The 19987-nt window shown below is 51.6% G+C and overlaps 1 protein-coding gene across 1 annotated transcript in view; it reads left to right on the top strand.

Moving 5' to 3' along the window:
• Window positions 1-19987, top strand: part of LOC115600882 (junctophilin-3) — a 57666-nt gene that overhangs the window by 10464 nt on the left and 27215 nt on the right. Inside the window, exon 2 of the mRNA XM_030470310.1 lies at window positions 6224-7001. Within this exon, the coding sequence (XP_030326170.1) occupies window positions 6224-7001 (778 nt within the window). The remainder of the gene's footprint in view (window positions 1-6223; window positions 7002-19987) is intronic.

The raw sequence follows: 19987 nt of genomic DNA, 5'->3' as shown, positions 1-19987 counted from the left end.
GTGCTTCAAGGATGGGACAGAGGCTAAAGAGGAATCTATCGTTTGAAGCTTGCTGCTCCCATGTCTATGGAAGCCTGGGTAGCTGTGCTAGTGTTGCTGATTATTTTAGCTAACCTGGAAATACCTTGCGTTGACCCACCCATGACAGTGGGTTATTTGTCTTGGTTTTAACTTAGTGTTAGTGATGGGTAAGGAATATTTTTGCAACTATTTTGACTTTTTCCGAGGTCATATTGTGATAATAACATGTATGTGTCCGCCGCCCTCAAATACTTTGCAGCATCCTAAATAACTGCTCCATATGAGAAGCTGAAGTGGAGCAAGGCAGGCAGGTCTGTGCAAACCTCTCTGTGTGCTTTACCCCATGTACTTGCCAAGGGCTTTGTTGAGGAGGACATGGAACTGGTTGTCTCAGTTTGGAAGAGCTTGTGAGCAGCCTTCAGTCCATAACACTCCTACTTAATGGTGTTCTTGGACTGGAGCCAGAGGGCTCAGCAGCCTGCAAAATGCCAAATTCTCGGGTACAGGGAGAGCGAGGAAAGAAAATGTAGACATTCCAACCTCAAAATCCTGACTTCTGTCTCCTTACTTCTGTCTCCTTACAATGCCATGGTAAAGATTAACCAGGTTTATATCCAAGTGTGTGATCCTACCTTGGGCCAAGGGAAGCCCCATCTGCATTGCTGGGCTGTAAGCAGCCCATCACCCTCATTTTTTATGTGCAAAAAGGTATGGATTAAAACGGCATCAATGAAGTGACTCTGCTTCTTGCCTAAGGCTTCAGCCTGGTGTGCTGTGTGGGAAGAGCAAGCCAGGAGCTGGTTGCCTTTTCCCAGCCATGGTTAAGACCTTGTCTGTAAGAACAAGCAGGTCCCTTGTATGAACAAGCACACGAGCCCCGCTGCCGTGGCTGCATCCCAAAGAGATGAGCTGGAGATGGAGATTGGTCTCCTCCTTCCCACTCCCCAGGAAAGCCCCCAAAACTCTTTGGCAAAGCCAAGGAAATGAATGGAAGTCTGTTGTTCTTCCCGGTGTCTGTAATGCCTCATATCCTCTTGGAGCATTTGCAGATAGATAGGAAATAATTAGTCTTCCCAATACCCAGCTGAACTGATGGAGTGTGGCTGCATTGTCCTTGCTTCCAGCTGGGAACACAAGGCGCAGGGGTCGCACCCAGCCACCTCGCCACTAGCTTTGCATGCTTCCCTGTTTCTCCAAGGGGCAACCAAGGCAAACTCTGATTTCAGGGATCTTGGCATTATGGGGACAACAGGAACAGCCCTGCAGACTCTCTGCTCTCTTCCCAGAATGAATCTTAGCCTTCTGAGCCAAATGCTGAGAAAGCACTGAGTAGCTGCAACAAATTAGATTACTTTTTGGTGCTTGTCATTTCTCAAAACATATGATCTTCTGCTGGAGAATCAGGAATGATGCTTTGGAGGCCAGCAACTTCCCGCTTTCTGCTTTCAGCCTGCCTGGCTCCAGCAGAGGATGGGGCTCTGCATGGTCCTTAAGGCAATAGAAATTCCTGCAGGAGTTTAAAAAGCCATTTGGAAACATCCCAGCCTGGCTCCAAGGGGAGCAAGCCAAAAAACTCCAAACCTCAGCCTTAAGAACACAAGCGAAAGTCGCCAACGACTGCATTGCCCATTTCCTTTTCTCCATGTTCCTATCCCATCTCAACTTTTCCCATCTTTCCTGCAAGCCCATTTCCTTTCTCACTTTCTATCTTCTGTTTCCAGAAGGTGAATATTCTCAGTTATTTTCTCCTAGCCTCAGTTTATGCCCTTTCCTTATCTCTGTGTGTGGCCACATCTCCACCATTCTAGGCATCACCTTTATCTTGGCCAAATCCTGCTGGAGCGATTACACCAGGAGTCAAGAATTCCTCCCCGGGAATCCATGACAAGCTCAAGCACAACCTACTTATTCCCTCAGGCTCTGATTTTGCTGGAAAATTCCCATTCCCAGGGCAGGATCAGGCCTTCTTTTCAGCAGGATCATGGTGGTGGTGGTTGACATTTCTTGACTTGGCTGCCCAGTGCTCTCTTATCATCCACGACTTCCACCTAGCCCTACCACTGACTGCCTGCATGATGCTCCCCTGACCACGTAACGGGTGCTGCATTTTCCCTGATACAGTCACTCCACTGATTCAGGAAGCATTTTACAAATATTGATAGTGGAGAAGGAGCTACAACACAGACATGGCTGTTGCATCGGTTATATTACCGTAGGAAGTCACAAATTACATACCTCGGGAGGATTTTCTTTCCATGTCCAAGACTTTCCTGGCTGCTCTTTTTGTCCTTTTGGTCAGTGTAAAAATGGCACATAGAAGTGGGATGGATATTTGTGGCATCTTGGATGCAGCCGTAAGAGTGACCTGCATGGCTGGGGAGAAGAGCTTGGCACATTTTCTTCCCTAGCAATTCTCCTCTACCATGGTGTCTTTGCCTCTTTTCCATAGGGTCTTGGTTTGGGCAATGCAATCAGCTTGTGGCCATGATTGCAGTAGTGTTGGCTTGCTCCTTGCTTTCCATCCCAATGGAGGCATGTTCCCCTCTTGCACACAGTTAAAAGAGGGCATCTGCTTTCCTGCCCAGACCCTGGGAGGCTACATCTGCACTGAAGTCCTTGAGGACCTCTGTTCAGCACCTCAGCAGATCAGTCTGGGGACCTTTTGCATCAGATGTGCCCATCTCGCTACACCTAGCCCCATCCTATGGTCCTCACTGCACGGGCTTCCCTTTGCATGCTCCGTTTTCAGCTCCCAAGCAATGAAACAGCTATAGCTGTTCTATCCTGGCACGTAAAGTGGAAAATCATAAACCCCTGTCTCCTCTGCAGGGAGAAAGAGTCTCCCAGCTCCTTGCGAGATTAAGCTTTGTGCATATATCTGCAAATGTTAGGGGGCAGAGGTTAAGCTGAGCAGTGCAAGGGGAGGGAGGTGGCAGAGCTTAGAAATGCAGATTGGATGGCTCTGAGACTTTCCAGTATTCATGGCCGGATCATGGGATATTTAGGGGTTTAAAATATAATGAAGTCAGATGAAGGAAAGAGTGCTGTTTGGGTAAGAAAAGATGAATGAAATGGAAGGAAGCTCTTTGATCTGCTGGCGGCTATGAAGGTGGCCACATCTCTTGGTGACCATCAGAGAAGTGACTGTGCCCTCCTAGGCAATTCCCAGTGGCAGCCCATGGTGCTGCCTCCAGCAGGGAAGCAATCAGGAAAGCAATGTCACCTATGAAAGCACACTTGGCGTTTGGGTTTTTCTTTCTAACGGGAGTTGCTCCCTGATGCTGGGAGGGAAGAAGCAGGATGGACTGGATGGATGGGGTGGCTCTTCAAGCATTTGCATCTTCTGCTTACTAAAATCATCCTTACCAAGGAGATGCAGAGGTTGCTCAGGGCACCTGTGCAATTCTAAGAGCAGGTTTTAAGGCCATGCAAGGATGACAGCTTCCAGGGCATTTCTGCCTTGCTGGAGATACGCTGCAGCTGTAACCTGCTGTGACCAATTTGCTGCCTCTCTCCAGCTGAGATGCGCTGTCACGCTTGCTCCGACAGCGCTTTGTTCTGCTCTTTGCTGCTGCCTCTGTTTTCGGCAAAGGGCTGTGTCTGCTTTACGGTGCTTTTATTTAATCCATTGGGGTTTTTATCAGCCACAGATTTGCTGGGGACAGAGAGGTCAAAGGAGCAGCCAAGGGAAAGGGAGTCCAGGGCATGGGCAGGGCAGGCTCTGACAGATCTCGTACAGGACCTTTCCTCCCTGTCCTCTTGCCCACACTGGCATCTTTCCCTGAAACCCACTGAATCCGTCTCTAGGGGAAACAGGAGACTGAGCATGGTGTGAGGATATCACAGCCATCTTTGGGGCTCCCTTTGCAGGGGTGCATGGAGCTGGTGCTCTCATCCATCTGCTGCCCCACAGATGCTCTGGGAAGGAGCCAAGAAGGGGAGTGACATGGTGCCAGGTCTGCAGGGGGTGGATGGAGAGCTCAGTGGTCTCTCCCCTGCCAGAGAGACCATGCCAGGGTGCTGCTGGGCACGGGGAGAGCTGTGAAGGCACAGCATCGGTTCTTCTTGGAGACCCCAAAGTGGACTGCAGCAGGGCAAGCCAGGCTCACTGCTCAAACTCAACCACAGGACATGTCTGATGTCTCTCTGAGCTGTTTGCCAGCCACATTGCCAGTTTTCCTCCATCCTTCACCCTGGCAGCACTGCCACCACCTCCTCACTCTGCCCTGCCGGTGCCTTCCTTAATCCCTGTGCTCTGCCTCCCTCACCAGTTCTAATCCTATAAACCCTCGGTAAATCCTGCCCACCTGGCCCTGCCTCCTCATGTCTCTTCTCCAAGGCAGTCTTTGTGAGGCCTCCCAGCTTGGGGCTGGCATTGTTTTGGGGTGCACAAGGCTGTCACCCAGAAAACATAGCAACCTGGGGGCATTGCTTGCATCAGAGCATCGGGAAAGATGCCTGAGCTCCAGGAGATTTGTGCAAGGTGCTGGCAGCTACTCAGTAAGACAGATGATGCACCCCAAAACGTGCCTGGGTGCTGGTTTTCTGTGCTCAGGGTGAGCTGCTCCAGCCTGTACCCATCTCCAGAGCTACCACTGAGCCCCAGGGACTGGGCAATAGAAACCCTAAGAGGGTCCTGGAGGTGGGATCAGGAGGAAAAATGAAGCAGAGCAAAAGGATGCGTAGCCATAGGGTTGGGATCACTCCCTGCAGCTGGTTCATCTGGGCTGGGGGTGGGCATGGGCAGCACAGCCTGTTTTAATCATCCTTTCTGCTGGGCCTTTGGAAAGTGTTGAGAGGGAAACACTGCAGCAAAGTGGCTGTATCTTGGGGAACAATATTTTTGCAGCCAAAAGAGCTGGCTGGGGTGGAACCAACGGGTTGCTCATGCCTACAAATCACAGCCTGATCGCTAAGGGCAAAGAGCATCTTGTGCAGAGAGGGGATGGAAAGCCTTTATCGGGTTGAGCTGATGGTAGTCATCCAGGCTGGTTTCGTCTGGGCTGTTTTGGTTGGATTCACACAGGGTTCACTATTTCAGCATGTCTGTTTTACTCCTTTGGTGTGCAGGAGCAGGGCTGGCACAAAGGGGGGGCCCGATGCTGTGAGGTGCTGCGTGTGCCTGTCCCGGCGTTGCTGGCCGGAATTGGGAAGCAGGAGGGCAGCCCAGGGCTAGGACTGGCCACAGCATCCCAGCAGCAGCAGTGCCAGGGCAAGGAGCCATCCCCAGGCTCATCATCCATCTGCCCCACAAGGACTTAGGCAGGCAGTGAATCATAGGATCACAGACTGGTTCGGGTTGGAAAGGACCTTAAGATCATCTAGTTCCAACCCCCCTGCCGTGGGTAGGGACACCTCCCAGCACTGCATCTTGAGCTAGTCGAGAAAAGATTAAGCCATCCTAAGAATAAAAACAAGCCACACAGTTCAACCAGCTGGGATGGAATGTGAAAGTGTGCCAATCACTGAGCTCCAGGAGGGGAAGGTATTACAAACCTCAGCGAAGATTACCACTGGACATTTCGGTGCATGGGGCAGGCGTTACACTCCCATTGCACTTCCTGGGCTGGGTGGGTTTTTTATGCCTCCATTCGCAGTGTTGAAGTGAGTTCTCATGTGTGTTTCATCCCATTAATGACTAGTTAAGCAGCTCCAGTCAGTGCCCACACAAATGTAGGAGTTCAAACAGGGGCACATTTCCAAAGAGAATAACCAAATGGATCTCTCCCCATGAAGCCTTTAGTTCTATAGAGCAGCTCCCTTCTGCTACGTGTCAGATGAAAGGCACTATGTATATAAATAAATGCATTGTAATGTACCACCTGCTTTGATCACTGCTGGCAGCATGGGCAGGGTTAGAGTCTGCTTCCGGATAATGATTCCCCTACCCCATTTGCCCAGTCCCTTCCCTTTCAAATTAGGGTCAATTCCTCGAAGCATTGCTCCCTGCTTGGTGATGCCTTGGCTTGTTTCTAATATTTCCGTGCTGCAGCTGGAGTGCAAGCCTGCAATCCAACCAAGATGTTAGTTTTCCCTCCCACAATGTGACATTACAATCCTTGTCACGGAGATGGGACTGGGATCCAGAGCTGCACTTTGCTGATCCCACTAACCAAGGGCTTGCAGAGCAGTTTGATGCCGTTAGTGCTCAACAGCATGCCATGCCATCAAGCCCCTGTTTGCTTTTGTCTCCTTTTCCCAGGGACATACCAGGGCCAGTGGGTCGGAGGGATGCGCCAGGGTTACGGCGTCCGGCAGAGCGTTCCCTACGGCATGGCTGCGGTTATCAGGTCACCCCTGAGGACGTCCATCAACTCCCTGCGCAGCGAGCACACCAATGGTACGGCGCTGCACCCCGACTCCTCGCCGGCGGTGGCTGGCAGCCCTGCTGTCTCCCGGGGTGGCTTCGTCCTCATGGCCCATAGTGATGCTGAGATCCTCAAGAGCAAGAAGAAGGGCATCTTCCGGCGGTCGCTGCTGAGCGGGCTCAAGCTCCGTAAGTCCGAGTCCAAGAGCTCCTTGGCCAGCCAGCGGAGCAAGCAGAGCTCTTTCCGGAGCGAAGCCGGAATGAGCACGGTCAGCTCCACCGCCAGTGACATCAACTCCACCATCAGCCTGGGTGAGGGCGAAGCCGAGCTCTCCGTCATCGAAGACGACATCGATGCCACCACCACTGAGATCTACGTTGGCGAGTGGAAGAACGACAAGAGATCGGGCTTCGGGGTGAGCCAGCGCTCGGATGGGCTGAAGTACGAGGGAGAATGGGCCAACAACAAGCGCCATGGCTACGGCTGCATGACCTTCCCTGACGGCACCAAGGAGGAGGGCAAGTACAAGCAGAACATCCTGGTCAGTGGCAAGAGGAAGAACCTCATCCCGCTGCGGGCCAGCAAGATCCGTGAGAAGGTGGATCGGGCCGTCGAGGCAGCTGAGCGGGCGGCCACCATCGCCAAGCAGAAAGCGGAGATCGCGGCATCCAGGTAAGGTGGTCCCCATCCCAATGTGGTATCTGAGCAAGGGTCAAGCTCCAGTGACTGTGGTTTCATGGGAGAAGTGGGAATAGACTTTTTGCAGTAGTGGGATGTTTTAGGGAAGCTGCAGGAGGCAGGCAAGCGTTGCAGTGCTGGCTGGACCATAAAGTATGAGCAGGCAGCGTCCTGGAAAACCAGGCTGCTGGGCTTGTCCAGGTCTCATGGGTGGTGGTCCTAATGGGGTGGATCCAAGCTGATTTGTCCTCCTACTAATTCCAAGTGTGCTGTGGATGCACAGTCTTCCCAACTCAGCCAGCAAGACCATGCAGGGTCACTCAGAATGGTGCAACCTATGCACTTGTGGGTGACAATGTGGGGCTCGCAAGCTGATAGCTGTCACTTAGGAGCTACTGGGTTATTTATTCCATCTTCCTCTAATGTCTTTAATAAGCAGGATGATACCTTTACCAGAAATGTTCCTGAGATGCTCTTTGCAAGTATCATCTCTCTGACTTATAGCCAAGAGGAACCATCCCAAGGTTGGCCTGTGCTGGGAGGATTCCCAGCTATTTCTATTCCCAAAAGAGGTTTTGAGTGAAAAAGCAGTCAAACCACTGGCTGCAGCTGATGCCTGGGGAGATTTTGCCCTGCCTGAGGCTCTGCTAGAAAGAAGAAGATCTGGGTGCCCAAATAACCCCTACAGGCCTCAAGAAGCCCCTTCCTCCCCAGGCTGGCTGTAGCCATCATGGAACTGCTCAACAGTTCAGGGCAGGGACCCGGTATGTCTGAAAGTGAGCAGGAGGGATCAGGGGAAAGGAGTCATGTCTGATTTAGGTTGAAAGAGGGTCCAACTCCCAGCTCAAAGCAGGGACACCTCAAGCACCTTCTAAGTGGCTCCCAAAACGCCCCTGGCACTTCCTGACTTGCAGCAAGCTCCTAACAAGAGGTGAGCGGCGGAGAAAAGGCTGCTCTGTCAAATTCAGGGCTCTTTGGAGATGGTCTATTAGAGCGTGGTCATTCCTTTCTATTTTATGAGCAAGTGCTACATATAGCAGCCAGGCTGGGAATAAAGGGCTGGCGTTAGGGGAAAAACCCAGGTACCTCTTCAGTCTCCTGTGCTGGATTAGTTGTTGGGTCTGAATCATTCGTATGCAGAGTCACACTTGAAATCTTTATCAGTATGCCTACCGATGACCTATCTGCAATATAAATGAGACTCCCAGGCCTGCTTTGGGAGCATATTTGGGCTTGATGATGTTTTTGAGCTGACGTTGTACCAAATTGTTGTCAAAGCTTTGGAAAAGAAAAGAAATCCCACTAGATTGCCAGGTAGGAAACAGACTGCAGAGCAGCGGAAAGCCCAGATCTTTCCCTGTCATCTGGGGATGTGAATGCCTCAGTACAAAGGCATTCCTGAAACCCTGGAAATGTGGAGCTCTAGTCTGCTGTGGAATGCCAGGTCTAAGAACCTGAGCATCCTCTGTCCCCAGTCGGTAATGGTCCTGGAAAGCCAGAAGAGTGGGAGTTGGAAGAGATATGACCCCTCCCCATGTTGGAAAAGCTTAATGAGATCTTGGCATATGATGTTCCACTACCTAATTATGAGAGAGAATGAAAAATATCAAATCAGATAGGGATGCCAGGGCATGAATACTTTCCTCCCCTCTACCAGCTGGGATAACATGGTCCTGAGCTCTGCTGGACAGCAGCAGCAGTGCTGGGAGGGAGGATGCATCCTGTCATCACACATGTGCATGGAGGAGGAGAAGAGCTGCGGGATTTGGGGATCACACAGACGACCTTTCAGTTGTCAGTGAAGATGCAGAGAAGTGAATGAATGGGAGCACACGGCTTCGATGATACTGTCAGAAACTACCCCAGTCCCACCAGCAACCTGACATCTCCATCCTGCAGCCCCGCTCCCTCCACTGCATGTGCTCAGTCTTAACTAGTCTGTCCTTGACTAGACACACATGGAAGAAAGCAAGCACTGGGAACCCAGGGCTTGGCTCTTTTTATGGCACAGCCATTGCCTCCGGTGCATGAAGGCTGCTAGTGTGTTGAAAAACCCTTTATTGATCTGGTACACAGACAGACTTCAACGTGATGTGTACTGTGCATTAGTGCTGGGTTACCAACCATGGATGACATCCGTCCTGGGAACTTTGGCTACTGTGTTTTATGCTGGGGCCCCAAATCCTATCAACAGAGAGCCAAACTGTTCAGCTACAGCCAGGCAGGATCTCAAGAGTTAGGCTTTACTGGAGTCATGGGGCAGGTGGGATTAGGTGGGTGAATAGGCTTAGCCCCAAGGTCTTGGATGGTGTCTTGGGCTTGCAATTTGGATGCATTCAGGAGAGGCCCAAGGACCACAACATGCCAGTGTGAAACCTGTGATCCTTCAGCTCAAACTCTTTCCTCTTGTGAGGGCTTTTGCAGAGACAGTCTCTTGGCATGCAGAACCAGAAGAGAGCAAGCTTTTACAAACCTAGATCCAGATAGAAAGGCTTCCATATCATCAGTCCGATTAACTTTCAAGCTTCTAAATGAAAAAACACTCCCCTGCAGTGCCCACGCCAAGTTTCACCATCCAAATGGAAAGGAATGCACATCGTAGGCAGTGGGTTCATTGGTGGAGGAGTCCTGATGCTTGTTTCGGTGGCTTTGGGGCTTAGAGGTACAATATTCCCTGTCTAATACCAACATGAGTTCTGGCTTACCAACACCTCGGGATTTCGTAACAGCACTGGTGTGTGGTTGCGTATGTGCGTGCATGTGTGTGTATTCTTTTCTGTCTAATAATAAGGCTGGGTTCACTGTGCAGCCTTTCCCTTGGTGGGGGAAAATATGTGCCCACCCACGTATTTCATTAAATTTGTAAGATTTCAGTATTTTTGAAAACTCTACCGCTCTGTCAGATTTGGTTGGAATTGGCCAACACGTTCAAAAGTTATTAGTGTGGGAGTGATGGCATATAGATATATAAACAGCACAATCACATAAGTAAGCCCCATTTCCTGAGGAAAGTAGGCTAAAAACACAGTGTACTGGATAAGTCTCCAGTACACTGTGTAAAGTAAATTGGATTCTTAAAGTTGTTTTAGTCTGAACAGTGTACAATGTGATCTGTGACACAGGAAAATAAGCTCATTTAGGGAATAGTTTTTAGGTTCAGTAGATGATTCTTCTAAATTTTCTTTGATGCAACTGAAATGAAAGAACACTTTTCTTTCCTCTTACATCTCCCGTTTGCTGTGATGTAGTTCATATAAAGTCAATGGGCAAGAAGGGCTGTGAATCGGGTCTGAAAAACTAGCATTGAGATCAACTGTGGGTTTTCCGAGGGAGCCAAGGGGGAAAACCCTTTTCAGCCTATCTAAAATGAGGGTTCAAAGTGTCCTTTTTGTGCTGTGGGGTGCTTAATTCCCCTCTCATATCAGCCAAGAGCCATCACTCTTTCTGCTGGTACCCTGGAAGGATGAAGGATGCACTGGAGACACTGGCTCCCATCTCCTTAATGCCAACATTGATACCTAAGGCAAGTTTTCCATAGGCACTGGTGTGCCACGGCCAACTAAAATACAATATCCAGGCAAGAGAGGCGGGACAGAAAGCTCACCCCTTGTCTTTCAGCACAGCCACCAGCCATGGAGGATAGATGCACGTGGGGCATAGGGGAGAGCTCAGGACCAACTCCAGCTCTCAGCAGCAGATGATGGTAGTTTCAATGCAAGGCAGACAGACTCTAATTCTCTCCAGGGTTCCCTTCTACTACCACAGTTCAAGGTTTTGTAATTAGTGGCTGCACTGCTTATGAGAGGCAGGGCCATCAGCAGTGCTAGGGCTGTGAGTCCCAAACACGAGTGGAATTTGGCAAGCACTCAGCACAAGCTTCATGGGGCCCTGTTGTTCAGCATCTTAAATAACAGCACCTCAGAGCAGCCAATGACCTAGCACCCCGGAGGGGATGCTGCTTTCAGGTTAGTCCTAAGTAACACACTTCCAGGCGTAATTATAGCTGAGCCATTCACCAATGATGAGAAAATATAATTAAGCTCAATAGTCTCAGGAGGAGTCAGGCTACAGATTAGTACAGTGTCATTCAACTTCAGAATGGGAAACTGGAGAAAAAAAGGAAAAGGAAGTGACTAAAGACAACCTGGCAGTGAGGGCAGGTAGGGGAAAATGTTTGTACTCAGCATGGATGCTCCTTTAGGATGCTGCACTGAGGGCAAAGCATTCGTCTGCGTTTGAAGTATAATGGGGAACAGGGAGGCAAGAAAAGCCCCGGAGAGCTGAACAGCAAAGTGTGGAAGGTTGTTTGAGCCAAACAGATATTTTCTTCAGACAAATGGAAAAGCAGCCCAGGCAAAACCCACAGAAAAGAATAGATTCTGCAGTTCTGATCCCAAACATTTTAAGTTGCGGTAATGTCACTACCGGCAGTACACCGAGCCATGATAATGCTGCTTAATGCTCTCTCAGGCGTGTGCCTGCAGCTTTGCAATTGTACTTAGCTGCATTTGATTTAAAGTTTCTGCTGGCTTTTCTGATGCTTGGGGGAGGTGGCTGCCGGGCTCCCACATTAGCCTCACCCTAATCCCTGCCTCTTGCTGCCAGCGGGGCTTTCGCTGTGGATGGAGGCGGGAAGGAGGAGGAGGGATGTGGGTTAGGGGGAACACTGTGGCCCCAAAGGGTTTTGTGTGCCCTTCCTCAGGATGGCAGGGACAAGCCAGCAGCGGACTGAAGCCAAAGTGGGTCACAGCGGAACTGGCTGTGGGGATGGGGCTGAATGAATGCTTTAGGGATAAGACCATGTGTGTCAGGGCCTCCCGCTACCTTGTCCAGCCCTTCTTTGGGCACCTCTGGAGCCGGTTCCTCTACTTATGTTCCCTCAGAGGAGCGCTCCCTCCTTCCCCACTGAGGCCATGCAAGCCAGCTGGAGCTTGGGGCTCTGCAGGAGTCATTAGTTGGGGACCAGTGGGGTCACTGATGGTATCACCCCGTACCCTCTGGCTCTCATGCAGGGAGAGCTTGAACCCTCCATCCTTTCCCAGTCTCTCCATCCTTTCCTTGAGGGGTGCAATCATAGGAAAACACAGATGGGATGGATGGAGGTGACTCAAGGGCTGAGATTAGCTGGGGCAGGAGGTAATTCTCTTTATGGCAGCATTTTCTTTTTCCTTTGTGCTCTCTCTCCCCGAAACCATCCCCTGTGCGATGCAGAGAGGAGCAAAGCCCAGGGCCGGCAGCCTCCAACAGGCTTTACCATTGACATAGAGCTGAACTGTGGCACAGCACACTGGCTTTCCTTCCCTCTGCTACCTTCCTACCTTCCTCCTGTGCCTGTGCACAAGCTCCCATGTGTGACAGGGGTCAGGCGATATGGTGGCAGCGGAGATTAGGATCAGATGTTATTCTTCCCATCCCAGTGCCGCTGTCAGCTGGGATGACACAGGCACATCTGACTCATTGCAAGCACAATTTCCACCTCTAGTTCAGGACACGAGGAACAGCGGATGGCATCCCAGAGCATCACATCCTTACATGATCAGCTCTTGCGGGAACTGCTGTCTGCACTGTGACTGTTTAAGTCCTCCTGCAATGCCAATGTAACAGCTTCCTGCTCAGACAGGATTTACAGCATTAAGCTTTTTTGTGGCCATGTCAAAAGTCAGGACTAGGTGGCACGCTCATGCAAGGCCAGCCCTGCATGGCCCCGACTGCCACCCTGCTGCCTGCGCTGCGATGCAGGGCTAGAGGGACACATCCGTTCATGGATATGAACAGGCTGGAAAATTAAGTGCCTTTCATAGGAATGATGCTTTACAAAATAATCCAACTGGAAAAACCTCAGCAGGGTCTTTTTTAGCTTCTAAGAGAGCAGCTTAGTGTGGTTTCACTAGCCCTTCTCCTTTCATTGCTCTCCCATCCTTCGACCATGACTCCCAACTTGGCAGCTCCCACTGCCTTTCCTCTCTGATGAGCCAAATATGAGCTAAACCACCCTGGCTCCATGACCCAGGTGTGTGACTTTATTTCCAACATTGCTAGGTCCTGACTAAATAGCGTGGGCAGGGCGGAGATTCACAGCCTGTTAGATTCACTGTGGTCCCAGCTGGATCTGCTCCCTGTGCTCATCGGGGAAGATCTCTGAAATCCACACAGTCTTGGCAGACACATCTTGTGTTGCAGCAGGCCTGCAGCAAAGTGCAGCTGGAGGGGATGGTTTTGCCGTAGAATGAAGCAGGAGAAGGGTCTTGGGGTGCGGGAGGAAGCGACGGTGGCACAGCTGGGATAGGAGAGCTGTGCCGGTGCCGGAGCGCGGTCGCTTTGTCAGTGGGAGCAGATGGAAACAGGTAGGGATGGCACCATCCAGCAGCACGGCAGGAGGGACGAGAGGGTGATTCACTCCTGGCAGGCGCTGCTTCCATTGGAAGGGGCTGCCCTGGAGAGCTGGGTAGGAGGTGAGGGGCAGAGTGGGGGCCAAAGGGGCGGCTGCTGCCTCCTCCTCCTCCTCTTCCTCCTTCTCTCCAGCATCACATAGCAGCCCATCGCAGCCCAGATCATCTGCTTGGTTTCTGAGCCAAGCCTTTTACCAGCTTAGCACATGGGCTGAGCAGCCGGCACTGCCGTCCTGCTGCAGAATCAGCCCTTCTTGGGAGGTGGTGCAGAATGATTTCAGCCCCCTGAGCAGTGTTAGATCCCCACCACTAACACAACAACCTCCTGCCCACCCTGACTGCCTGCGCAACACAGGGAAGAGGGAATGAGCCGAAGAAGAGGATGGTGAAGCCTCTTCTTCACACTGCTGCCCACTTTTGGGTGAAGCAGCTCTTCATCAGATGGGGGGTGGGGGGAAGGAAAAGCCAACAGTAGCAACAAAAAATCCAGCCCCTGATTTTCCTTTCTGCTGCTTTTCAATGAGCAGAAGCTGCAGCGTTGCTTTTCTCAGCGATCTTCGGGAGGGAAGGGAGAGATCCTCCCACAGCCTGCGCAGCTGCCTGGCTCGCAGCCCCATCGCTCTCCTCCATCCTCATCCTCACCCTCCGCAGGGTGCAAGGAGACTGGTGGGGGTACACCCAAACCCGGCAGGCCCAAGGACTAGATGCGGAGGATGCTGACTGTAGCATCCCACCCCCTTGCTGCTGTGTCCCACCACCTTAAACCCCCTGGCCTCGTCGGTGGGAGCTGTTGTGCCATGTCCCTGCATGCTCGCATGCTGCACCCTATCAATGCTGCATCCTGGAGCTTTGATTGAAGAGGAGAGATGAGGGGAAGGTTTGGGGCCCCTACCCTACAGTTATGCTACCTAGCAGTGGAGGCCTGCGTGCTTTTCCCCTCTTCTAGCTTTCCGTTTTGGGTTTCCTGGCATGTGTTCCTGACGGCTGTGCTGCTCCCCTCAAACCACCCTCCTGCTTCACTACAGCAACAGCCCCAACACCCCCATGCTCCTGTTCCCCCTGAAGCCCCTTCCTCCCTGGAGAGAGGCAAAAGCAATATCAGGAGTAAAACTGAGATGAAAATGCAGAATGGAGCGAAAATACTGAGTATTTTCCTGGCTGATGTTCATAAGCATCGCTTCCTGCCGCAGCCAGAGATTGGGATGCTGGGAGGGAACACCAGCACTGCCATGGTGGGGCTTGATCCCTTGGTGCTTTTCAGTTTGAAAAGCCTCAAGCAGTGAGGTTTCTGTTGCCTCCTCCATGCAGGACAAATAACAAGCTGCCCTGTCTTCCTAATCCAGGAAATTAAAGGATTTGACCATAGAACCTGCTAAGCAAATTTCCCCTTGAAAATCCCAGGGGGATTTAACCCATGGATCTGACTGATTATCCCTTTAAAGTTGTGACTAAGGAAGTTCCCAATACTTTAGGGTGCTGGACACCCTGAAAACCCATCGCAGCAGCAACGTGGCTGTGTCTGGTGCTCAGCCCCGCATCCGGTGAGGCCTTCTATTCAATCTTAGCTTACCTCTGCCACCCCTTTTCAACGGTGGGCAGCAGCCCTTTCCTGCCTGCTTGATGCAACCATGGCCTGAATCCACCCCATCCCTGTGTGTCACCCTCCAGGGAAATGGCATGTTATTTGGGGACTGTTGGTTTTCCTGATTCGGCATCAGCAGCAGCCCACGTGGGAGATGGGTGGACTCTTTACCAGCAGCACCAGCTCCTGTTCATGGACTTTGGTAGCAGAAGGGAGCATGAGACCAGGCCCTATAGCTTTGCTAAACTCATTCTGTTCAATTAAGGGCGTCTGATATCCATCCCCAAAGCAAAACCTGCTGGAGATGGTGAACCCAAGCAAGGTTGGGTCAGTGGGCACCCTGACATGAAGCATCCTTGTAAGCATTGATGGCTCAGTGGTGCCACCCTGATCCCTGAGCAGCAGTTCCTCAGGGTTGGATTGCCTTATGGAGAAGAAATAGATTTGTGAGCTCAAAGCTGGACAACATGGTCATGAGGGCTGTCCCACAGCCTCCATACTGTCAGACAGCCACAGCCTGTCCCTATCCAACACAGCAAGATCCCTGGGGAGCTTCAAACAGCAATGGCAGGTGGCAGTTCTTCCCAACCCTTTGGTCCTGGGGACGAACCCCCCAGGAAAGTGATGGCAGAGACAAAGGCCAGGGATGAGGCACTTTTCCAAGGGGAGAGGCAAGGGGCAGGACTGGCGCAGGGGCTGGTAGCCCTCCAGCAAACCTGAGTCAGATAAATGGCCTCTCCGGGGAAACAGGCTGCAGTCTTCTCTTCGTTATGTGGCTGTGTCTCTGTCTCCTCTGTCTCTCATCAGCATAGCACAGAGGTGAAGCATAAATAATTGAAAGCCCAGATTCTCTCCTGGCAGAGCTGGGCGCCGGGTCCCTTCCCCTGTTGTGCTGCTGGCTGCTTAAGTGGAAATTTTCACAGGCTTTGCCTTGGAGGCAGCACAGACCTGCAAACCCAGCACCGTCTGCTGGCCTCGGGGCACGTCAGCATTTGGGGACCAGCAAGCTCACCCCCTGCCCCAGCAGGTCCCCAGCAGCAGCATCCCATCCAGGGGATACCACAGCGTGCTTGGGGTGCGCTGGGATGAGCAGCACCCACAGCTGCGGATCAAACTGGGTGCAGGCAAGCAATGGGGCTGAGCGGGCAAACCCGACTGCAGACCCAGCAGCTTGTGCATGGCCTCCCATCTTGAGAAGTGGGATATTTGCGGGGTGCTGGCTGGCTTTTGGGCTCCTGATGCTCAAAACCCCCCAGGTGACAGGGAGGAGAAGACCATGCAGGCAGTGGAGATGAGGGATGAGGAAAGAGGCTCTTTTGGGTGGGCTCTGAAGTTTGAGGCAGGCAGGAGCTGCTCGTTGCTGTGGCAACGGGATGATATATATTTCTTTCCCCCCCCCACCACATCCATCAGGGCTACGGCCGGCTCTCACACTGCAGAGGGGTCTGCCCACCTCCGCCTGGCTGCTCAGGGCACCCTCAGCCCCTCTCCCTCCTGCCTGCACCCACTGGGTGCAGGGGACTAGGTGATGTGTGCCACAGGACCAGGTCAGCCCCACGCAGTGCTCAGCACGACAACAAATATCACCGAACACTCTTGTCCCCTCCATCATTCCCCATGGGGACCAGAGCTCCAGAGAGTGGTGACAGCAGCCTGGCACGGAACATATTTCTGCAGCATTTTAGCATCTGATGTTGCTTTTATTAGGGCTGATTTGGCGGGTACTGTTTGCAGCTGAAATTGCTGTGTAGGTCTACATCCAACCCAGCTCTGCTCAGTTGGCTGCACCAGGGGGTGGTGGTACCCTGGGTCTGGGGCACAGCCAAGCAGGGTCCTTGTCCCCACTCAGGGGACCCCGCTCAGGGGACCCCACCTTCCAGGATGGTGTAAAGAAATGGGGTTAAGGGGGTGCTGTCTGCAGCATGCTTTCCATGGGGAGCATTTTTGCTCTGGGTTAGAATTTTCTCATCATTCCAGAGGGTTCTTGGTGGGTAGCTGGATGTGGTGCCCTTGGATGGAGATGATGCTGCTGCGTCCCGCACATGGCTGTCTCCAACCAGCCACTTTGGGGGCTGGTTGCACCTTACAGCAGAGAAGAGCTTCCCCATTATCACTAGGTCCATCCTGGTAAGGCTGAATGTGGCAAGAGGTGCATGAAGTGGTGCCCATCACCAGCATCTCACTCCAGGCAGGGAATCAGCCTCGTCCTATCTGTGTGGAACAAGGCATGGATGTATTTGCTTTCCAAGCATCTTTTAGGGCCCTAGTGGTTCGTTTTCCATCATTCAGAGGACTAGACCATTTTAACACATCCCTTAGACTGTTGTCACATCACCCCCACAGGGCTGGAGGTAGCAAGGTCCCAGAGGGCAAGGCTGGATACCAGCCACCTCTCCTCTGACACCTTGGAGAGCATCCATCAGTGCTCCTGAGGCCATTTCAGCTCCATGTCTTTGCCAGAGTCCAGACTGTGCTGGAACTACAATTCTAAGTTCAGTTAAATGAGTTTGTCATTGAGTCTGGATGTGGGTTGTTTTTTGCAGTTTGCTCCCAACTGGGATGGGTTTTGCTGTTGGGTGTTGGCTGTTTCAAACAGTGCCTGGCCAGAGGTATATCATGGATCATTCCTCTCCATCAGCCCATCACCAGGGGAAAGGAGGACGATGAGCTCAACGTTACTCTGCTTCTTTTGGGCCTTTGTGGCTCCAGCAGCAGAAAAAACATTGCCTGGAAAGTTCGTTTGCCAAATGTCTGTTTCGCTTGAGGTGACCAAAACTTGGAAACTTCCAGAGTGTTTCAGCCAAAACTCGGACAGGGCGAAGGGTTAGGAAAGGGAAAAAAGACTTTTCCTTGCAGTTCTGTTGTGTTTTGCTTCAGAATTTGTTTTGCCTCCTTCTTTCTTAGGCATCAAAATGAATCTGAAATTAAATCAACAGATCTGCTTTGCTCGCCTGTCATTGCCTCCCTCACCTGGAGTTTTTCATTTGAACTCCCCAGATTCTCTTACACTGAGCACTTTTCTTTTGGCCATAGAGAAAAGTCCCTAATGATTCCCAAAGAGTCAGGCAATGCCGATGGCTCTACAAAGAGATTTGAGGGCTTTCCAGAGGGCAGACGAGAGGCTCCCTTTGCTCCCTTTGCCCAATGACCTGGTTGAGTTTCTCTGTGCTTCATTTTGCGCCTTTGGCACTGAGGTTTCCAACCCACTCTTCATCCCATGCATGGCATCAGCCAAGCGAGGAAGTCAGTGTGAAAAATGAGGAGGAATGGGCTGGTTTTGGGACCCTTCTAGTGATGGAGGCCAGCGTTGGGATGCTGATGATCCACCAAATCCTCCACCTTTCAACCTGCAGCCTGGGGAGGGTCATGGCAGGAGGAGGTACCCGGTGTCCACACTGAGCCAGACCTTTTCTAACAGCCTTCACCCATCCCACAAAGGATGCTCCAGGTTTGTAGCTGGACTGGGGTGATCATGTTCCGATCATGTCTATACCCTCCTCTCCTCAATAAATCCATGAGGATGGGTAATGTTACACCAAGCCGCCTATCCAGACCCACCACCATCAAGCTTCCCACCAAACCTCTGGTGTTTCCCTGACCTAACAAGCAGAGATGGGTTCATAAGGGTTTTGGCAGTGCCACCTTCAGAGCCAGCCTTGCCTGGAGACAGAGTGATGCAACCAGAATGCAGGATCCAGCCTGAAGTCATTACAGTCAGCAGCATTTACAGCCAAACTCAGTGCTACACATGTCCAAGCAGGCTGAGTTATGGCTGCTTGGGGAGCTCTAACTTGGCCTGTTGTGCATCTGAAAATCTCCACACGAATGCAGCATTGATGTAGGGCTTTTCTGCTGATCTGTTTTTGCATTGAATACAGAGGGTATAGATCTGCAGTGTGAGGATGATACATCCCTGCCCAGGTTCCTCGGAGATTTTGTGCCTCCGCTTGTTTTTTCTTGTGCTTTTTCTCCTTTCCCTTTTTCCTTTTCCAAGGGTTGTCAGTGGTTTCTTCCAACCTGTTTTGCCTCCTGCCTGGAAGTGGCAGGCTCGTTTGTAATGCGCTATTTTTTGCACAGGGTTAGAGGAGCATTTGTGGCGTGGTTGTGCCTTTGGGATGTGTGCGGGGAGGGCTGTCTGCTGGCGCTCTGCAAGATCAGGAGATGAAAACAGAGACGTTAACTTTTCCCATTCCCTTTAGGTACATTTTCCATTATGTACACGACAATTATCCAGTAAAATCATGGAAACCTGCCCCATCCAAAACACGACAGCTGGAGAGCAGGCAGCATCCCCCCTGGTCATTCCTTTCCCTTCCTTGAAGATAGCTCTTCCCGAACCCTGCTCTAAGCAGGTTCCTGCAGGTTTTGCATCACCATCCATCACTTTCCAGAAGATAACAATGCTCCCAGTTTAAAAGAAAAGGGGGAAACTCTACCCCCAGAGCTGGAGTTTGCTCTTGGTGCCTCCATGTCCAATCTGGGAGAAGGAGCTCTGTCCAAGGGGCAGCTCCCTGCCCCACTGCTGCCCATCACTGCCATGTTTGAGCCAGCAAAGCACCAGGTCTTGAGTGAGGCCAAGCCTGTCTCCGTTGGTTGGTCAAGCAGAGACAGTGGCATCAAAGCTGTCCTTTTCCACAGCAAAGCCCATCTCCTGCATGATGGTCTGGGCTGACAGTCACTGAAGCAGCAGGATGGGCAGGTACTGCCAGGCCACATCACTCACCTGCATCCTCCCTAGCTCCATTACAAGTGACAGATGGCAGGAGATGAGACTCCCTCTCCAGATGTTAATTTTCTTGTGAGCTGTAAATAACCTCTCAGGGCAGCTTGTGTATCGTCCCTGGTGCAAAAAAAGCTTTGCCCTTGCTGGTGGGCAAGAAATTATAGGGAAGGAAACCCATCAGGAAGGAAATGTGTGTGTCTGCCAGGCTCTGCTTATTCTGCACATCCTGTGGCCACAGAGAGATGCTGGCAGCATCCTGAAACAGTGGCAGATGTGCCTTTGGGTA

The sequence above is a fragment of the Strigops habroptila genome, chromosome Z, assembly GCF_004027225.2.
Source record: "Strigops habroptila isolate Jane chromosome Z, bStrHab1.2.pri, whole genome shotgun sequence".
NCBI lineage: Eukaryota > Metazoa > Chordata > Aves > Psittaciformes > Psittacidae > Strigops > Strigops habroptila.
The sequence above is the reverse complement of the archived record's forward strand: the minus strand, read 5'-3'. Positions and strand labels throughout refer to the sequence as shown.